This window comes from Panthera onca, chromosome A2 (assembly GCF_046562875.1).
Source record: "Panthera onca isolate mPanOnc1 chromosome A2, mPanOnc1 haplotype 2, whole genome shotgun sequence".
Taxonomy (NCBI): Eukaryota; Metazoa; Chordata; class Mammalia; order Carnivora; family Felidae; genus Panthera; species Panthera onca.
Window position 1 is genome coordinate 17,107,530 of NC_138340.1, and position 16,221 is coordinate 17,123,750.

Below are 16,221 nucleotides of genomic sequence, written 5' to 3' on the forward strand. Positions count from 1 at the left end.
TGAAGAGGGCTCTGTGCTGACAGCAGAGAGCCCCATGCAGGGCTCGAACTCACAAACTGTGAGATCATGACCTGAGCTAAAGTCAGACACTTACCCAACTGAGCCACCCAAGTGGCCCCTGGTGAAAGGTTTTGGAAGAGGGAGGAATGTGGGGCTCATGGCCTGTGTGGAGAGCTTTCAGAAGGGATACAGAGGAGTTGGAGCCTAAAGCAGAGAAAAAGAGCTTCTGCAGAGAAGCAAGGACTGTGTGAGGGCAGGAAGTGTAGATAAGAGTAGGAGCTTAGGGGTGGGTGGGGGACAGCACCCCACAGGCAACCTGGGGTTGGGTGAGAGAGCAAGGCTGAGGGCAAGCATACAGGGGAAGAATTCGGCGGGCAGAGTGCAGCGGGGATGAAGTGGACAGGACAGGCAAGGACTCCTGCTCTGGGAAAGAGAGACATGGGACTGGCCACCCAGTGAGTGGAGTGTGATGAGGTGGGGTGCAGGGAAGGTACCGAACTCTTGAAGGTTCCCACGAGCAGTGCCCCAGACTTCTGAGTCAGGACCAGTCCTCTGCCGCTGTTCAAGAGGCTGTGACTTTTAGGAGATGCTCTTCCAGCACCTCTACTGCCACGTACCCGAACTAGGCCACTACTAAAAGTCACCATCTGCTCTGGAGTCTAAGTCTCTACAAGTCATTGTTAAAGGTATTCTGGTGGTGTGACAGGGAGACAGCAGACTTTTGTCGTTGGAGGCAGGAGGCCTGCTTTTAAGCCTTGGACTTTTATTATTTTTTTTAATTTTTAAAATTTTTAGAGAGACAGAGAGCATGAGTTGGGGAGAGGGGCAGAGAGGGAGGGGGGAGGGATGGAGGAGGAGGAGGAGGAGGAGGAGGAGGAGGAGGAGGAGAGGAGGGGGGAGAGGGAGAGGGAGAGGGAGAGGGAGAGGGAGAGGGAGAGGGAGAGGGGGAGGGAGAGGGGGAGGGGGAGGAGAGGGAGGGAGGGAGGGAGGGAGGGAGGGAGAGAGACAGAGAATATCTCAAACAGGTTCCATGTGCAGAAGAGCTCCATGTGGGGCTTGATCCCACGACCCTGGGATCATGACCTGAGCTAACTGAGCTAACTGACCTGAACTAACTGAGCCACACAGGCACCCCTCCAACCTCTCAATTCTAACCTCGAGATGAAACACTTTTCATGGAGTTGTGGTCAATGGAAGCCAAGTGCTAGACCAGCCAATACAGCCCGTGTCTATCAGTGGGTACAAGCTGCCTCCTGCTTCCAAATTCAACCTGGACAAGAGGCCTCAAGCAAGCGGGGAAGAACATTTTGCCTGCCCTTCTCAGATCTCTCTCCAGGAAACTGAAGGCAATAGTGAAGCACGCCTTTACAAAAAAAAGGTCAGAACGAGTCCTGGTGAGGGAGGAAGAAGAGCGAGCAAGCAGGTATGTGCTCACAGAAATGGCAGGATACATGACCGTGCAGTCCCAACTGCTTCTTATTTTCAGCAGGCCAGAGCTTTAGGCTTTGACATGAAGGACAAGATTGCCCCACCTCCTGGATCACCAGTGGGCATCCCTGTCAGTAGCCACCCAGTACCATCCTCAACAAGGAAAGTACAGATGGAACTAACCAGACTGGAAAACTAAACAGTGTGATCTCACTTCCACTTCACCCCAACTGAGATGAGTGTTCTTGGGCAAGTCACTGAGGATGCCCAGAGCCTCGCTCTGCAGATTATATAGAGTGAAGCTAGATATCTGCCCCCTCTCACCGTATGACTTTCTGTATCATCAAGGAAATGGCTTGTTATAGTGCCTTATTATGTCACTGGCTCTTCCAACATGTTATGAAAGCAAATATTTTCATTTTATAGACCGGAAACAGAATTTGTAAGAGGTATCAGATCCAAGTCTTCTGACTCTAAATCGAATTCTCTATCATACTATTCTTTGCTCAAATGAAACAGTTCATGTGAAAGGACTTAACAGAACAGTCAGCATTAGAAAATAAAAATCAGGTGTGCCTGGGCGGCTCAGTAGGTTGAGTGTCCTACTCTTGATCTCAGTTTAGGTCTTGATCTCAGAGTTGTGAGTTCAAGCCCAGTGTTGGGCTCTGTGCTGGGTGTGAAGCCTACTTAAAAGAACAAAACCAAAAACACACAAAACAATTAAGGTGTATACTTTAGTTCCAGCCACCACGTTTTCTTCCTTGCTATTATAAGACTGCTCTGCTTCCTGCAGTAAGTTTTTCTTTTTTTTTTAAACTTTATTTATTTTTGAGACAAAGAGAGACAGAGCATGAACGGGGGAGGGTCAGAGAGAGGGAAACACAGAATCTGAAACAGGCTCCAGGCTCTGAGCACAGAGCCCAATGCGGGGCTCGAACTCACGGAGATCATGACCTGAGCCAAAGTCGGCTGCTTAACTGACTGAGCCACCCAGGTGCCCCCTGCAGTAAGTTTTTAATTTAACAAACACACTTTGGCCCCCTGCAGTGGGCTGGCTGGTGACCCCCAAACAGATATGGACATGTTCCAACACCTGGAACCTGTAAATGCAGCCATCTTTGCAAATGGGATTAAGTTAAACGTCCTGAGATGAGAAGATCACCCTGGATTATCTTGGTGGGTCCTAAATCCAATGACAAGTGTCCTTATAAGAGACACATGGCCACAAGCCAGGGAATGCCACCAGCCATCAGAAGCTGGAAGAGGCAAGGAAGAGACTATCCCCTAAGACCCCTGAAGAGAGCAAGCCTTCCTAGATTATGAACTTCTAGCTCTTAGAACGGAGGCAACACATGTCTGTTGTTTTAAGTCACCAAGTTTGTGAAAGGGGAAGACATAAAGACTGAGTCACTCGCCAATGTCATAAAGTGTGTAAACAGGAGAGCCCAGATCTGACTTGGGTGTTGTGGCTCCAGAGATGGTGTCTGTACTGCAGTGCACCCTGTGGATGAGGGTCTGGAGGAGGGGATCCATCCTTTGTCCAGCAGACTGTGTGATGCAATCCTTGCTGCTACTAAACCAATGGGTCAGTTGTCTGACCCACACCCAGCTCCAGAGAGAAACAATTCTCCAACCAGCAGCTCGGTGTGGGAATTCCAGCAGGGAAACAAGCTATTCAGGAAACAATCTGGGAAAGAGGAGAATCGACTACAGATTGACACAGACCCATGAGGTGATGCCTACCCAACATGCACTGAGCTAGGGCTGCAGGCTCTTGCCATCAGGGCCCAGTGGTGCCATTTCCGAAGCTAGGTGCTCAGTGGCAGTGGCCTGTTTACCTATTTCCCTATTTCTTTACGGCAACAAGCTGTGATAGGGCAGCTTTAGGGTTTTCCCAGGGCATAAACCCAATGGCTGCAAAAAAAACTTCTTTTTCTTGATCTAAATCCTGAAGCCTTCTGAAAACCAAAGTTTTCCTACCTTCCTGTCATAGCAGGGCAAGAAAGCCACTGAGACACAGATGTACAGGGTACAAGAGAACAATAGCTCCTTGAGAGAGGTGGCAGCAGACAGGAAGTATCAGAGGAAAAATAGTTGACTTCTACTTAGGCAGACAAACACTTCTCAGGAAAGGAAGGGGCATGAAGAGCAGTCAATATCCATCCAGAGGTTACTGCTGTCACGCTATACAACTCACGGTGTGGGTGCATCTAGGGCAATGCATTTAGGGAACAGATAGCGGGAGACAAGGATGTCATTCTCAGTCAGGGTCTACCATTTGCCAGGCAATGACAGTTATCTCATTGAAATCTCTGGGCTGTCAGGCAGACTGGAAGACAGAAAGAGCCCAGTTTCAAGATAAGGAAATGAAGTCTCAGAGAGACTATGTAATTTGGCCCCAAATCCCAAGAACAGAGACAGAGAAGATTCAAACTCAGGTCTGTCTGCTCCCAAGGCTCGTTCTCTTTTCCTTAACACCTACACTATCTTACCTTGATGGAGTAGCTCTCTTCTTGGAAAAGATGTTTTCTAACATAAAATTTGAAATGGGGCAGAATTTAAGAGGACTGGTAAGAGAACAGAATCAATTTCTCGAAATACAAACTCTGTCCTCTTGAAATCTAAACATTCCTGTGTTCTTTCTGGTGTCTGACAAAGCTCTTATCACTTTTAGAAGGATGACAATGTCTGAAAGTACTTTCATGACCTCTTACTAAACAGGAAGAGATCTGGCCCACATGAACGTGAAATGCACAGGAGTAGACCTTATGAAGCAAAAAAGGGTGCACTTGTATGTGTCTTCCAGGAAAAAAAAAAAAAAAAAATCAGGTATCTCCTTCCCTGGTAGAGAGGGAGGTGAGAGAGACAGACGACATGAGGCTTTAAGACAGCAGCATCAAAGCAAAAACTGGTGGGAGTTTGACCTACATACAAGCTCTAGAACACACACACACACACACACACACACACACACACACACACACCCCAAAAACAGCAGGCATCCAAAGCCTGAAAAATGGAAAGGTTTGCTAAAATTAGGTTTAGCCTAGTGGAAAAATCCCTCACACTCTCTCAGGTTTATTAGCTCTTTTACTAAAGCATGATACCCAACATGCCTGGTGGAATATTTAAGGATTTTTATTTTTGGGGATGGGAGAGGCAGGTGGCAGAAGAACATGAAACTAGGAAAGGAAACTCGTGAATTTCCAATCTTGAACACATTTCATTGCTCCGTTTCTAACTGTCCACAACACATCCACTGGCTGAGTGCCCCGGAGAACGGAAATAACACAATTGGGGCCAAGTGAGGGGAAGCCCAGGCTCCTAGGGGACTCCTCCTTCTGCAGAGCTTCCGGGGGGGGGGGGGGGGGGGGGGCGGGGGCGCCTGCAACAGACATTCTTTGTTGAAGACTGGGTCCTCACTGTTCTCTTTGTAAGGGGAACCTGCTACTCCGGAAAGTGGCTCAGGATCCTTGTTATCCACGTGACGCAAGCAGGACCGAAGGCCCAGCAGATACTAAAAACTTGGCCAATGTGATGAGCCATTCCTTTCTCCTTTTTGGTGTGGGACTGGGAGTTCAGGGGGTGGGCTGGGAAGGGATGACTGGTTGGAATCCTTTCCTAAGCACCGTTTCTCACAGGTAGGGTTGTGTACGTGAGTCTAACCTGGGGGTTTAAAAGTCAAGTGACTAATGCCTTGGTGGAAATTTCCTTAAACAACCAACATTTTACTAATTCTAGTTTTATCATTAAAACATCATCTATACCATATCTGAGTTCTCATCAATTCAGACCAATTCCTATTCTGGTTTTTTAAGGCACTTCTAAAAATTCTTCTACTATTAACCATGAGGAAACCATAAAGGTATTTAAGCCAGTGTGTCCTTTTCCTTTTCACACACAGAGGCTTCCTCAATGCAGGCAGCTCATTCCAGATCCATGAAAATTCCAGAGTGCTTCATTTACTATAAATGCCCAGGGGAAAGGAGGGCAGAGCTTACACCACACCTATGAACTATATTTTTGTCGTTTCCTTTCGACTCAACTCACTGATACGTCATGCTCCTTTAAGAATGGGCCGAGGCCTGGGGCACCGGGGTGGCTCAGCTGGTTAAGCATCCAACTTCAGCTCATGATCTCAAGGTCCATGGGTCTGAGCCCTGCATTGTGCCTGATGCTGACAGCTCAGAGCCTGGAGCCTGCTTGGATTCTGTGTCTCCCTCTCTCTCTCTGTGCCTCCCCTGCTCTGTCTGTCTCTCTCTCAAAAATTAAGAAACATTAAAAAAAAAAAAAAAAAGAATACGCTGAAGCCCTTGGGAGTACTGACCACTTTACATTAAAAGAGACCTTCACTTGGGGCACCTGGGTGGCTCAGTCGGTTGAGCATCCAACTTCAGCTCAGGTCATGATCTCACAGCTCGTGGGTTCAAGCCCCGCATCGGGCTCTGTGCTGACAGCTCGGAGCCTGGAGCCTGCTTTGGATTCTGTGTCTTCCTCTCTCTCTGCCCCTAAGCCACTTGCATTCTGTCTCTGTCTCTCTCAAAAATAAATAAACATTAAAAAAAAAAATTTAAAAGAGACTTTCACAGGAACATGACAGGACAGTCCACTCACCACTGTTCTTCAACATAGTACTGGAAGTCCTAGCTTCGCAATCAGACAACAGAAAGTAATAAAAGCCATACAAATTGGCAAGGAAGAAGTCAAATTTTCACTCTTCACAAATGACATGATACTCTACTTGGAAAACCCAAAAGACTCCACCAAAAAACTATTAGAACTGGGGCGCATGGGTGGCTCAGTCGGTTGAGTGTCCGACTTCAGCTCAGGTCATGATCTCACAGTCCGTGAGTTCGAGCCCCGCGTCGGGCTCTGTGCTGACCGCTCAGCGCCTGGAGCCTGCTTTGGATTCTGTGTCTCCCTCTCTCTCTCTCTGCCCCTAACCCACTTGCATTCTGTCTCTCTCAAAATTAAATAAACATTAAAAAACTACTAGAACTTATACATGAATTCAGCAAAATCTCAGGATATAAAATCAACATACAGAAATTGGTTGCATTTCTATACACAAATAATGAAGCAGCAGCAGGAGAAATCAAGGAATCGATCCCATTTATGACTGCACCAAAAACCGTAAGATACATAGGAATAAACCTTACCAAAGAGATAAAAGATCTGTACGCTGCAAACTATAGAACGAAACTGAAGAAATGAAAGAAATTGAAGAAGGGGCACCTGCATGGATGGCTCTGTCAGTTGAGCGTGCAACTCTTTATTTTGGCTCAGGTCATGATCTTACAGTTCGTGGGTTTGAGCCCCATATTGGCTCTGTGCTATCCGCACAGAGTCTGCTTGGGATTCTCGTCTCTTCTCTCTGCTCCTCCCCTGCTCATGCTCTCCCTCTTAAAGTAAATAAATAAATTTTTTTAAAAAGTTAAAGAAGCCACAAAGAAATAAAAAGACATTTCATGTTCATGGATCAGAAGAACAAACATTGTTAAAATGCCTCTACTACCCAAAGCAATCTACACCTTCAGTGCAATCCCTATCAAAGTAACACCAGCATTCTTCACAGAGCTAGAACAAACAATTATAAAATTTATATGGAATTAGAAAAGACCCTGAATAGCTCAAGTAATGTTGAAAAAGAAAACCAAAGCTGGAGGCATCATAATTCCAGACTTAAAGCTGTATTACAAAGCCATAATCATCACAAAGTCAGTATGGTACTGGCACACAGACACACAGATGAACAGAAAAGAGTACAGAACTCAGAAATGGACCACAGCTATATGGCCAACTAATCTTTGACAAAGCAGGAAAGAATATCCAATGAAAAAAGATGGTCTCTTCAGCAAATGATGCTGGGGAAACTGGATAGCAACATGCAGAAAAATGAAATTGGCCCACTCTCTTAGACCATACCAAAAAAAAAAAAAAAAAAAAAAAAAGGATGAAAGACCTAAATGTGAGACAGGAAACCATCAAAATCGTAACCTCTTTGACTTTAGCCACGGCAATTTCTTACTAGACATGTCTGTGGAGGCAAGGGAAACAAAAGCAAAAATGAACTACTGGGACCTCATCAAGATAAAAAGCTTCTGCACAGTGAAGGAAACAATCAACAAGACTAAAAGGCAACTGATGGAATGGGAGAAGATATTTGCAAATGACATATTAGATGAAGGGTTAATATCCAAAAATCTATAAAGAACTTATCAAACTCAACAACCAAAAAACAAATAATCCAGTGAAGAAATGGGCAGAAGACGTGAATAGACACTTTTCCAAAGAAGACATCCAGATGGAAAACAGATACATGAAAAGATGCTCAACATCACTCACCATCAGGGAAATACAAATCAAAACCACGATGAGACAGCACCACACATCTGTCCTAATAGCTAAAAGTAACAACTCAGGAAACAACAGATGTTGGTGAGGATGCAGAAAGAGGAGAACCCTCTTGCACCGTTGGTGGGAGTGCAAACTAGTGGCAATGTAATCTGGAAAACAGTATGGAGGTTCCTCAAAAAATTAAAAAATAATAGAACTTCCCTATGACCCAGCAATTGCTCTACTAGGTATTTATCCAAAGTATAAAAAAATGCTGATTTGAAAGGGTACATGCACCCCAATGTTTATAGCAGTGCTATCAACAATAGCCAAATTATGGAAGGAGCCCAAATGTCCATCGACTGATGAATGGACAGGCATAGGCATACACACACACACACACACACACACACACACACACACACACACACGGAATATTACTCGGCAATCAAAAAGAATGAAATCTTGCCATTTGCAACAATGTGGATGGAACTAGAGTGTATTACGCTAGGCGAAAGAGGTCAAAGACAAATATGATTTCACTCATATATGGAATCTGAGAAACAAAACAGGTGAACATAGGGGAAGGGAAGGAAAAATAAGATAAAAATGGAGAGAGAGGCAAACCTTAAGAGACTCTTACATACAGAGGAGAAACCGAGGGTTGCTGGAGGGAAGTGGGTGAGAGGATGGGCTAGATGGGTGATGGGCATCAGGGAGAGCACCTGTTGGGATGAGCATTGGGTGTTACATGTAAGTGATGAATCATTGGGTTCTACTCCTGAAGTGAGTATTACACTGTATGTTAATGAACTTCAATTTAAATAAATAAGTTAAAAAAAAAAATAAAGGAGATCCACACAGTCAGAGGTGCCCTCTTGGCTCAGGTAAGTAGCACAATCAAGAACACCTCAGGAAGCAGCAGTCACTACCCAGGCCACTCTCCTGGTTCCCCATGTGCTGTCACTATACCCTGGTCAAAGGATACTATGTACCTGCTCAAAAACTTGTTGCTATCATGACTGTTCAACTTGTGCCATCTGGGATTGTAGTTTCACAGGGAGTACTAGTAAGGCTTTAATTTAGAAATCTCTTCATGAAATCACAGTTTTCCAATTTAAATGAAAAGATGAAATGCAGTGGTGTGTATTTTATCAGATTAGCAAAACCTAAAGGATGTACAAAGATGGCTGGGGCCACCTCCAGCTTCCATTTGCCCACTGTACACCAGAAACACACTACTACAGATACTTCCTTTGCCTTTTTGTTTGGTAGGGAACAGACCAACTTGGGACCCTCTGTCAGAAACAGGAACAAAACACACACACAGCTGGAGCTCCTAAGTTATTTCCAAATAATTAAGATCCAAGGAAGAGCAAGGACAGCATGAAGACAGTACTTTCTTTCTATACAAAATTCTAAGGATCTGAATGAATTAAGGGTAGTAGAGGAGAACTTCAGAGGTTCAAACTAAATGCAATATATGCAGGTATGGGTTTATACCAGCCACTTTGGGGACCAGGCCCATGCATCTGACAGCCTGGCAGATTCATGAGACTGAGCCACTATTTTTACGGGCTCTACCACTGACAGACAGTTTTGCGGAGAAAAGATTATGTGGGATTTATCTCCATAATTATACCAACTCTAAGTCAGAAGGTTGGACAAATTAACCACCCAGTGATAAATCTGTCTTGACCTTTTCACCACTTCTCCAACCTTGCTGGTTTTTCAGAGGCTGATTTCCCCTTCCTTCAGACTGTAAATTCTGGCCAAATACTAAAAGCTAGCCAACTGACCTGGATAATTATCCTCAGCTCCTAAAATAAATGCTGTGGCATGTAAACTTTTCTAGAACTTGGGAAACAATAGTTGGAAGGACCGAGCTCAGAGTTAACTGACACCTGTAGCAAATCAGACTGAAGCTGAACTTCACCTAAAACACTACCCACTTCCTTACCTGCCCTGTTTTGAAGGCCCCTTTAGCGGATTGCTAGTATATGGTGTACCAGACTCACCTGTTACAACCAGCTTTTTCTGAACTGGTGATATGAAGGCAACTTTTAACTAGTGGGTTCAATTTATTGTTCTTAATTTTACTCTTGAACACACTTGATTTAATTTTACATTTGAACTCCAGAACACTCCCACAACACAATTACGTTGAGCTGTTACAACTCTCTCACACACTGCTAGCGTGTAAACTGGCAGAACCGTTTTGGAACACTACTGGCAGCATCTACTAATATGAACATACACATATCCTATGACCCATTCTAGGTACTCTGGGGCACACACAACAGAAATGTATACCTATGTTTATCATATGTTCAGAGCAACACTTACCATCTGTAAGAACGAACACCAGACAGAAGCAAAACTCACTGTGTGATTCCCTCTAGATAATACTCACAACCAGCCCAACTAGTCTGTGCTGGTAGGAATCAGGACAGTTGTTGGTCCTGGAGGAAAGAAGACTGAGAGGAGTATCATGGGGGCTTCCGGGTATTGGTCACACAGGCATATTCTCTTTGTTAAAACTCACTAAATACTCATGATTTGTACCTTTTTCTTCATAGGTACATTCTATTTCAATAAAAAATTGTAAGAAAAAAGATGATCTCATGACAGATTTTTAAAAAACCAGTCTCCACATACATGCAATGATCCTTTTCTTTAAAATTCACTGAAGAAAAGCTTATTTCTGTGAGAAAGTAAAAAGAGAAAACGCCCTATTTCTATTCTAAAGGCTATTTTTATGAACTCTAGTTCCTTTGGCATGGTCTCCCTAAGAGAAATAGCTGTATCTGAATCTGCTGTAAGCCCCCTCTTAGTGCTGTCACGGGGCAGCATCGTGGGGTCACTCTGGAATCAGATGGAGCCCAGCACAAATCCCGGCTCCACCATGCAAGGTCACATGGTCCTCACCATGCATGCACAGTTCCTGAACTGTGAAGTGAGCGAAAACAATACAGGTGACAGGCCTTGCATGCAAACATTTGTCCTCACCAGGGCGTGAATTTAGGGAAGAAGGCAGCATCTCTCTTCCCATCTTTTATGAGCTAGACGCAGATGTTAGAGCCCTTTAGGAGTCCTCGGTGAACAGTTACTGCGGATGATGCCACTTAACACCAGCCAGAATCGAGACCAAGTAGCCACAGTGAACTTTTAACCCAGTAGCTTTAGGAACAAAATTTTAAAAATAACTATTGTTTCTAAAAAATCACTTTGTGGTCTTCATTCTGTTAAGCATTTGTATCTTCTGAAAGTTTAACTTTGAAGAAAATTAGATCTCATACAGAGAATTTAAGATCTGCTCAAGCAGACAGAAAGACTGAGGGAGAAGGATCCTATGTTGTGAGCAGGGCAGACCCCAAAGACTACATCCACAAATATCATGTAGATCAAGTGGCAAGTCTGATGGTGGGTTATAAATTCCACAGGGAACGTTTAAGAATCGTGTGTGTGAAATGAAGGCCTCCCAACTGAAGTCAATCTAGCCCCAGTCTGGGGTAAAGCCAATAAAAACTAATACCTAAAACATGTTTTGGGTTGTGAATTAAAAGATCCATGTTGATAATACAAGTTGCAAGATCATAGTTTTTTTCAGTCATGGCTTCCTCAGGCAAACATGCCTGGTTATTTCCGTGAGCAGATTTAGAAAATTTGTCATCTGAGGAAGTCAGGCTGTTATTAGTCATGTTGGGACCTTCTTTGGCTTCCAAGGGTCACTTTCCGTTACCTTAGTTCATTTCTACATGCTTTGGCCAAAGAATTTGCATCCCACCCCAAGAAGCACAAGCCTGGGCTCTGCTAGACACCTGGCCCGCTGCTGTAGGGTAATTACGAAAACCCTCCAGGACGACTGTTACTTGAGCAAAGTGACATACGGCACACACCCATATGCACTGCTCTCCGCAGAGGGAAGAAATGTTGGGGGAGGGGGGAGCACGAAGAAAAGCTGAAATTAAAGGTACATTTTAGGTTTTCAAGATGTGGGTAGGTAGTTTTGGGTAGGTAAGTTTAAAAGGACTGTGAGATCAACTTTCAAGGTGGTCAAAAGGTGGCAAGTAGTTGCCAACTTGAAAGGGCTCCCGTCAGCTAAAGACAGAACAATCTGAGCATCAACAAGAATAATGTCCATAATAGATTAAAACACATAAAATACACAAAAATATGTAAATTCACAATACTAAAAACATATACACACAACAGGGGGGGAAAAACCCCTTATTGTCACCTTTGGTGCAGGCGGCAGTGGTTAGTAACTCATTATCCATGTAACCGATAAAGAGAAAAGATGAAGAATTTACTCAGTCTTTCCTGTAAGGACTCATTTTCAGGATAACTAAATGATTGACCACAAAAAAATTTTTTTTAAGTTAAAGAATCACTGCTAATAAATGAAGAAGACATAGAAATAAATGCAGAAGGAATAATCAACTTAGACATCTCACCATTTTGCAACACCTGATGGTTTAAATAGCGGATCTACAAAGCAATTCTCAAAGGCAGGTAAAATCTTTGGTGAAGTCTGATGGGGAATGCATCGACCAGCCTAACAACACCAGAACTACTAACCAACCCTACTGTCACCAAGAGAGACAACCAAAATTACAGTAAAACTGCCAGCTCCCAAAAAGTGAACCTGAACCTGGTAAAACATTCAGAGCAAGCCTCTGGATTACGGGAGAGGCGTTGAGAGAGAAGTGGGGAGAAGAACATACAAAATGGCACTACGCACCTAAAGGGGACATGCAGGCACGGTCAAAACCCTAGTTTCTTCAATACTTGAATGACATTTGAAAAAAAAAAAGGAGGGGAGGTGAACTGTTACCACATTAAAACAGTTTTAAGAGAACAAATACAATGTGTGGACCTTATTTGAACCCTGATTCCAACAAATGAAGCATCCAAAGACATTCAGCTAATGGTACTAAGAGTTATGGTTACTTTCACCGGGTGTCATGATAGTTATGTTAAAGAGTAAGATTTCCATTGGTTAGAGATACATTCTGAAGTCTATTTCTTGCCCCAAAGCGAGGAGAAACAGATAAAATATTGATAACTGAGGCTGTACAACAGCTATGCAGGGAGGATTATTATACTATTCTCTCTACTTTTGTCTATGATAGAAGATTCCTATAACAAAAAGTTTAAAATGGCACAAAAGGTGATGGGTATTGAAGCTGGGTCATAAGAATTCATGGCACTATGCTTTTTGTGTGTGTCTATCTTTAGTTAGACTTGTAAGTTTAACCTGTAAGTTAAAAAAAAAAAATGTAGATAATCCAAGGATGAATTTTTAAGGAACTATGGGATCTGTCGGCCACTAAGAGACTGACCAAGGAAAGGCATCACATCAGGAACAGAACATGGCAGGCATTATGTGGTGGTGGCTATACAACCAGATTTCATTTGCCTACCATGACCCGGATGACAATGAACATGCCAGTCACAGTTCACGTCTTGAAAGGTTAGCTCCTTTCATGCTATGCCACAGGGATGACCCAGTCTTGTCTGTGAGCAGAGTGTGCCTCTCACCTGGCTGGGGTGGATGAGGTGGTGGCATCTGGTGGTGCATGAGAGGGTAGGGAGGAGGCTGCTGATGAGGCATCATGCCGGGGTGCCCCGCTGCTCCGAGTGGTGCCAGGCCAGGTCCTCCTGAGTGCTGGTGTGCCTGCTGAGGGTTCTGCCCATGCTGCTGCTGTTCCATTTGCTGTCGGGCTCGCAATTCAGCGTATTTCAGCTGTTCCATGTGGAAGTTCTGGCGTTCAGTAAGCAACTGCTGCCTCTGTTGTTCTAACTGTTAAGAAAAAGAAAGGAAAGAGAAATGACACCATGAGAGGTTCTCAGGAATGGATGACACATAGGATACCTACCTGATGCCTGAATTCCCTATACCGCATCACAGTACATAGCCACCTCACCTCCTGCACCATCTACAGTGAGAAAAGGCATTATTTCTTGAGTAGCAGATTTCCACTTGGACACTTGTTAACAAGATCAAGGTCTTTGTGTTATGTACAAGGTCTGCCTTTCTTTACAACCTTCACCCAGTGAGGTTAACTGTTCTCTGGGCCCACCCAGTATACATGTAATCCTTTGTTTGGCAGGCCTTCAGATAATGTAAAAATAGTTTCCATGACTGCTTTAATATTCTCCAGGTAAAACAAGCCTCTCCTGTCCTTTTAACAGTCCCCTCACCTGCTAAAATTTCAAGTCCACACAACTTTCCCAGGTGCTCTCTTCTGGACATGATCTTTTGGTTACTATTTTTTTTTTTTTTAACGTTTTATTTATTTTTGAGAAAAAGAGAGACAGAGCATGAGTAGGGGAAGAGGCAGAGATAGAGGGAGACACAAAACCCAAAGCAGGCTTCAGGCTCTGGGCTGTCAGCACAGAGCCTGACACGGGCCTCAAACTCACTAGCCGTGAGACCATGACCCGAGCCAAAGTCGAATGCTCAACTGCCAGAGCAGCCCAGATGCTCCTGGTTACTATTTTAGAACATGACACAGAGTTAAATCCTCTGGATAGTGGATGTGGCCTTAGCTGCAAATATACACACTTTTCTCTGTGGAGCTTTGACAGTGCCACTGCAAATCTTAGCTTTCAAGTACCCAAAATTATACTGGGTGACACATTCACAGAATATCTCAGATGCCTAAATAAAGATGTGCATGAATCTTGGTTTAAAGAATGTAAGCATTTCAATACTCAAGATAATCTTTCTGGGACCCAAGTTAAAATAAAGAGAAATAAGCAATTATACATGCCAGGAAATCCAGAAACCATATGCCTGACAGTAGTTCAGAGGATGAAGCACACCTCATATGCTATCAAAATTGATTTGATTCAGGCCTGAAAAAGAAAATCAACTTGAACATGAAAAAAAATAAAAATCCAGATTTCTCGAAGAAGTGTAAAGATTTTAAGGAGGGTTAACGGATCTATTTCCTTCCAATAATGTTCGATCCCACCATTTTCAATGTTAAGACGTGAGTCACTGGGAGACTTTTGAGCTTTTTCTAACACAGCAGCCATAAGCCACAAATGGCTCCTGAGCACTTGAAATGTGGCTAATCTGAAGTGTTATGTGTTGTAAATATCAAACACACTGAAGTCCGAGGTCTTAGTATGGAAAGCAATTGATTTTTCATGCTGATTACATATTCAAATAATATTTTGTATGTACTAGATGAAATAAACATAATTTCACCTTTTATTAATGTGGCTACTAGAAAATTTTAAACGACATATATGGTTCACACTGTATTTGTGTTGGATAGCACTATTCCAAGGCATTTAATAGATTAAAAATATGTAACATTTTAGCTTTCAGTTCTACAAATAAATACTGTATACTGTCATTAGGAAAAAGGGGTTGGAATACGCATGAGAATTAGCTTAAGAATATGGGCTGTCAGCAGAGAGCTGCCTGAGGAGAAGACCATGTGGCCCCAAGCGAGAAGTATTACTGGTCATCAGGAGTAGTAACTAGGGAGTGTCCATGGACAGATGGGGTGCAGGAGGACAGGCCACAGGTACAGGGTGAAGAGAACAGGCATGACCAGATGAGGGGGAAGAAAAATGGGAGAGAATAGACGGTAAAGCCTATGTCCCACTGGTTAGCTGGCTTGCAGAGAGTCTCCCTAGGGAGAAGATCTTCTGAACTAAAATAATCTTGTGAGTGGTTGAGGGCTATCAGGAGGGAGTGTGGCAGGGAGCCAACACGCTAGCCTCATTTTCTAGGAAGGGTGACCTGAAGAGGCTAAAGCCTGGTCCAGTCCGCCTCCTCCCTGTTTGCCTAACAAGCAGGGAATTCCAAGCTGTAAAAACCAAGAGTCCTCTGGAAGTCCAGCTCTGCAAGAAGAGAACATGTAATCAAGGAGTAAAAGGCAGTCTGATAAAAAAGGGATCTAGAAATTCCGGCTATAGGCCCTAGGATTTGTTTTCTCCTAACCATTCCTTCTAGGAAATTTAGGACTTTGCCGAGGTTAGACATAAGAGGTTGCCAGAAAAGGACCTCTATCTATGTTCTGGTCGAGCCACTAATGGTCTGGATGGCTTGGCTGAAGTCCTGCAGTTATGTAAAAACTACAGAATTTAGGTCAAGATCTGCTTTATAAAGAAGCTAAACTGTTACTACAAGAGATTTTGTGTCTCTGAAGGGAAATTTTGGTCCCTGTGTTGCCTATCTCACTGGTTTTCTTTTTAAACTAAGCCAGTCCTTCTTTGAGAGCTGACCTTAGTCTCAAGGTATTAACCTCGGAAAGAAAAACTTGCCCCATTTTCCGTATCTACAACGGTTACTAACCTTAATTATACTAATTTTTCCAGAGTTTCACTTGTCATTTCAAAACATGGAAGGTAATTAAAAGAAAGTAATTAGAAGAATTAAAATAGATTAAGTGATTAAACACACACGTGCACGCACAAGCACACACACCCCTG

General features: G+C 43.6%; 1 protein-coding gene across 4 annotated transcripts in view; it reads right to left on the bottom strand.

Moving 5' to 3' along the window:
- The window catches only part of SMARCC1 (SWI/SNF related BAF chromatin remodeling complex subunit C1), a 173,046-nt gene that overhangs the window by 8,131 nt on the left and 148,694 nt on the right, over positions 1-16,221 (bottom strand). For all 4 annotated transcript variants that reach the window (XM_078443122.2, XM_078443121.2, XM_078443124.2 and 1 more), the window contains exon 26: positions 13,309-13,570. In XM_078443122.2, coding sequence (XP_078299248.1) covers positions 13,309-13,570 — 262 coding nt within the window. The remainder of the gene's footprint in view (positions 1-13,308; positions 13,571-16,221) is intronic.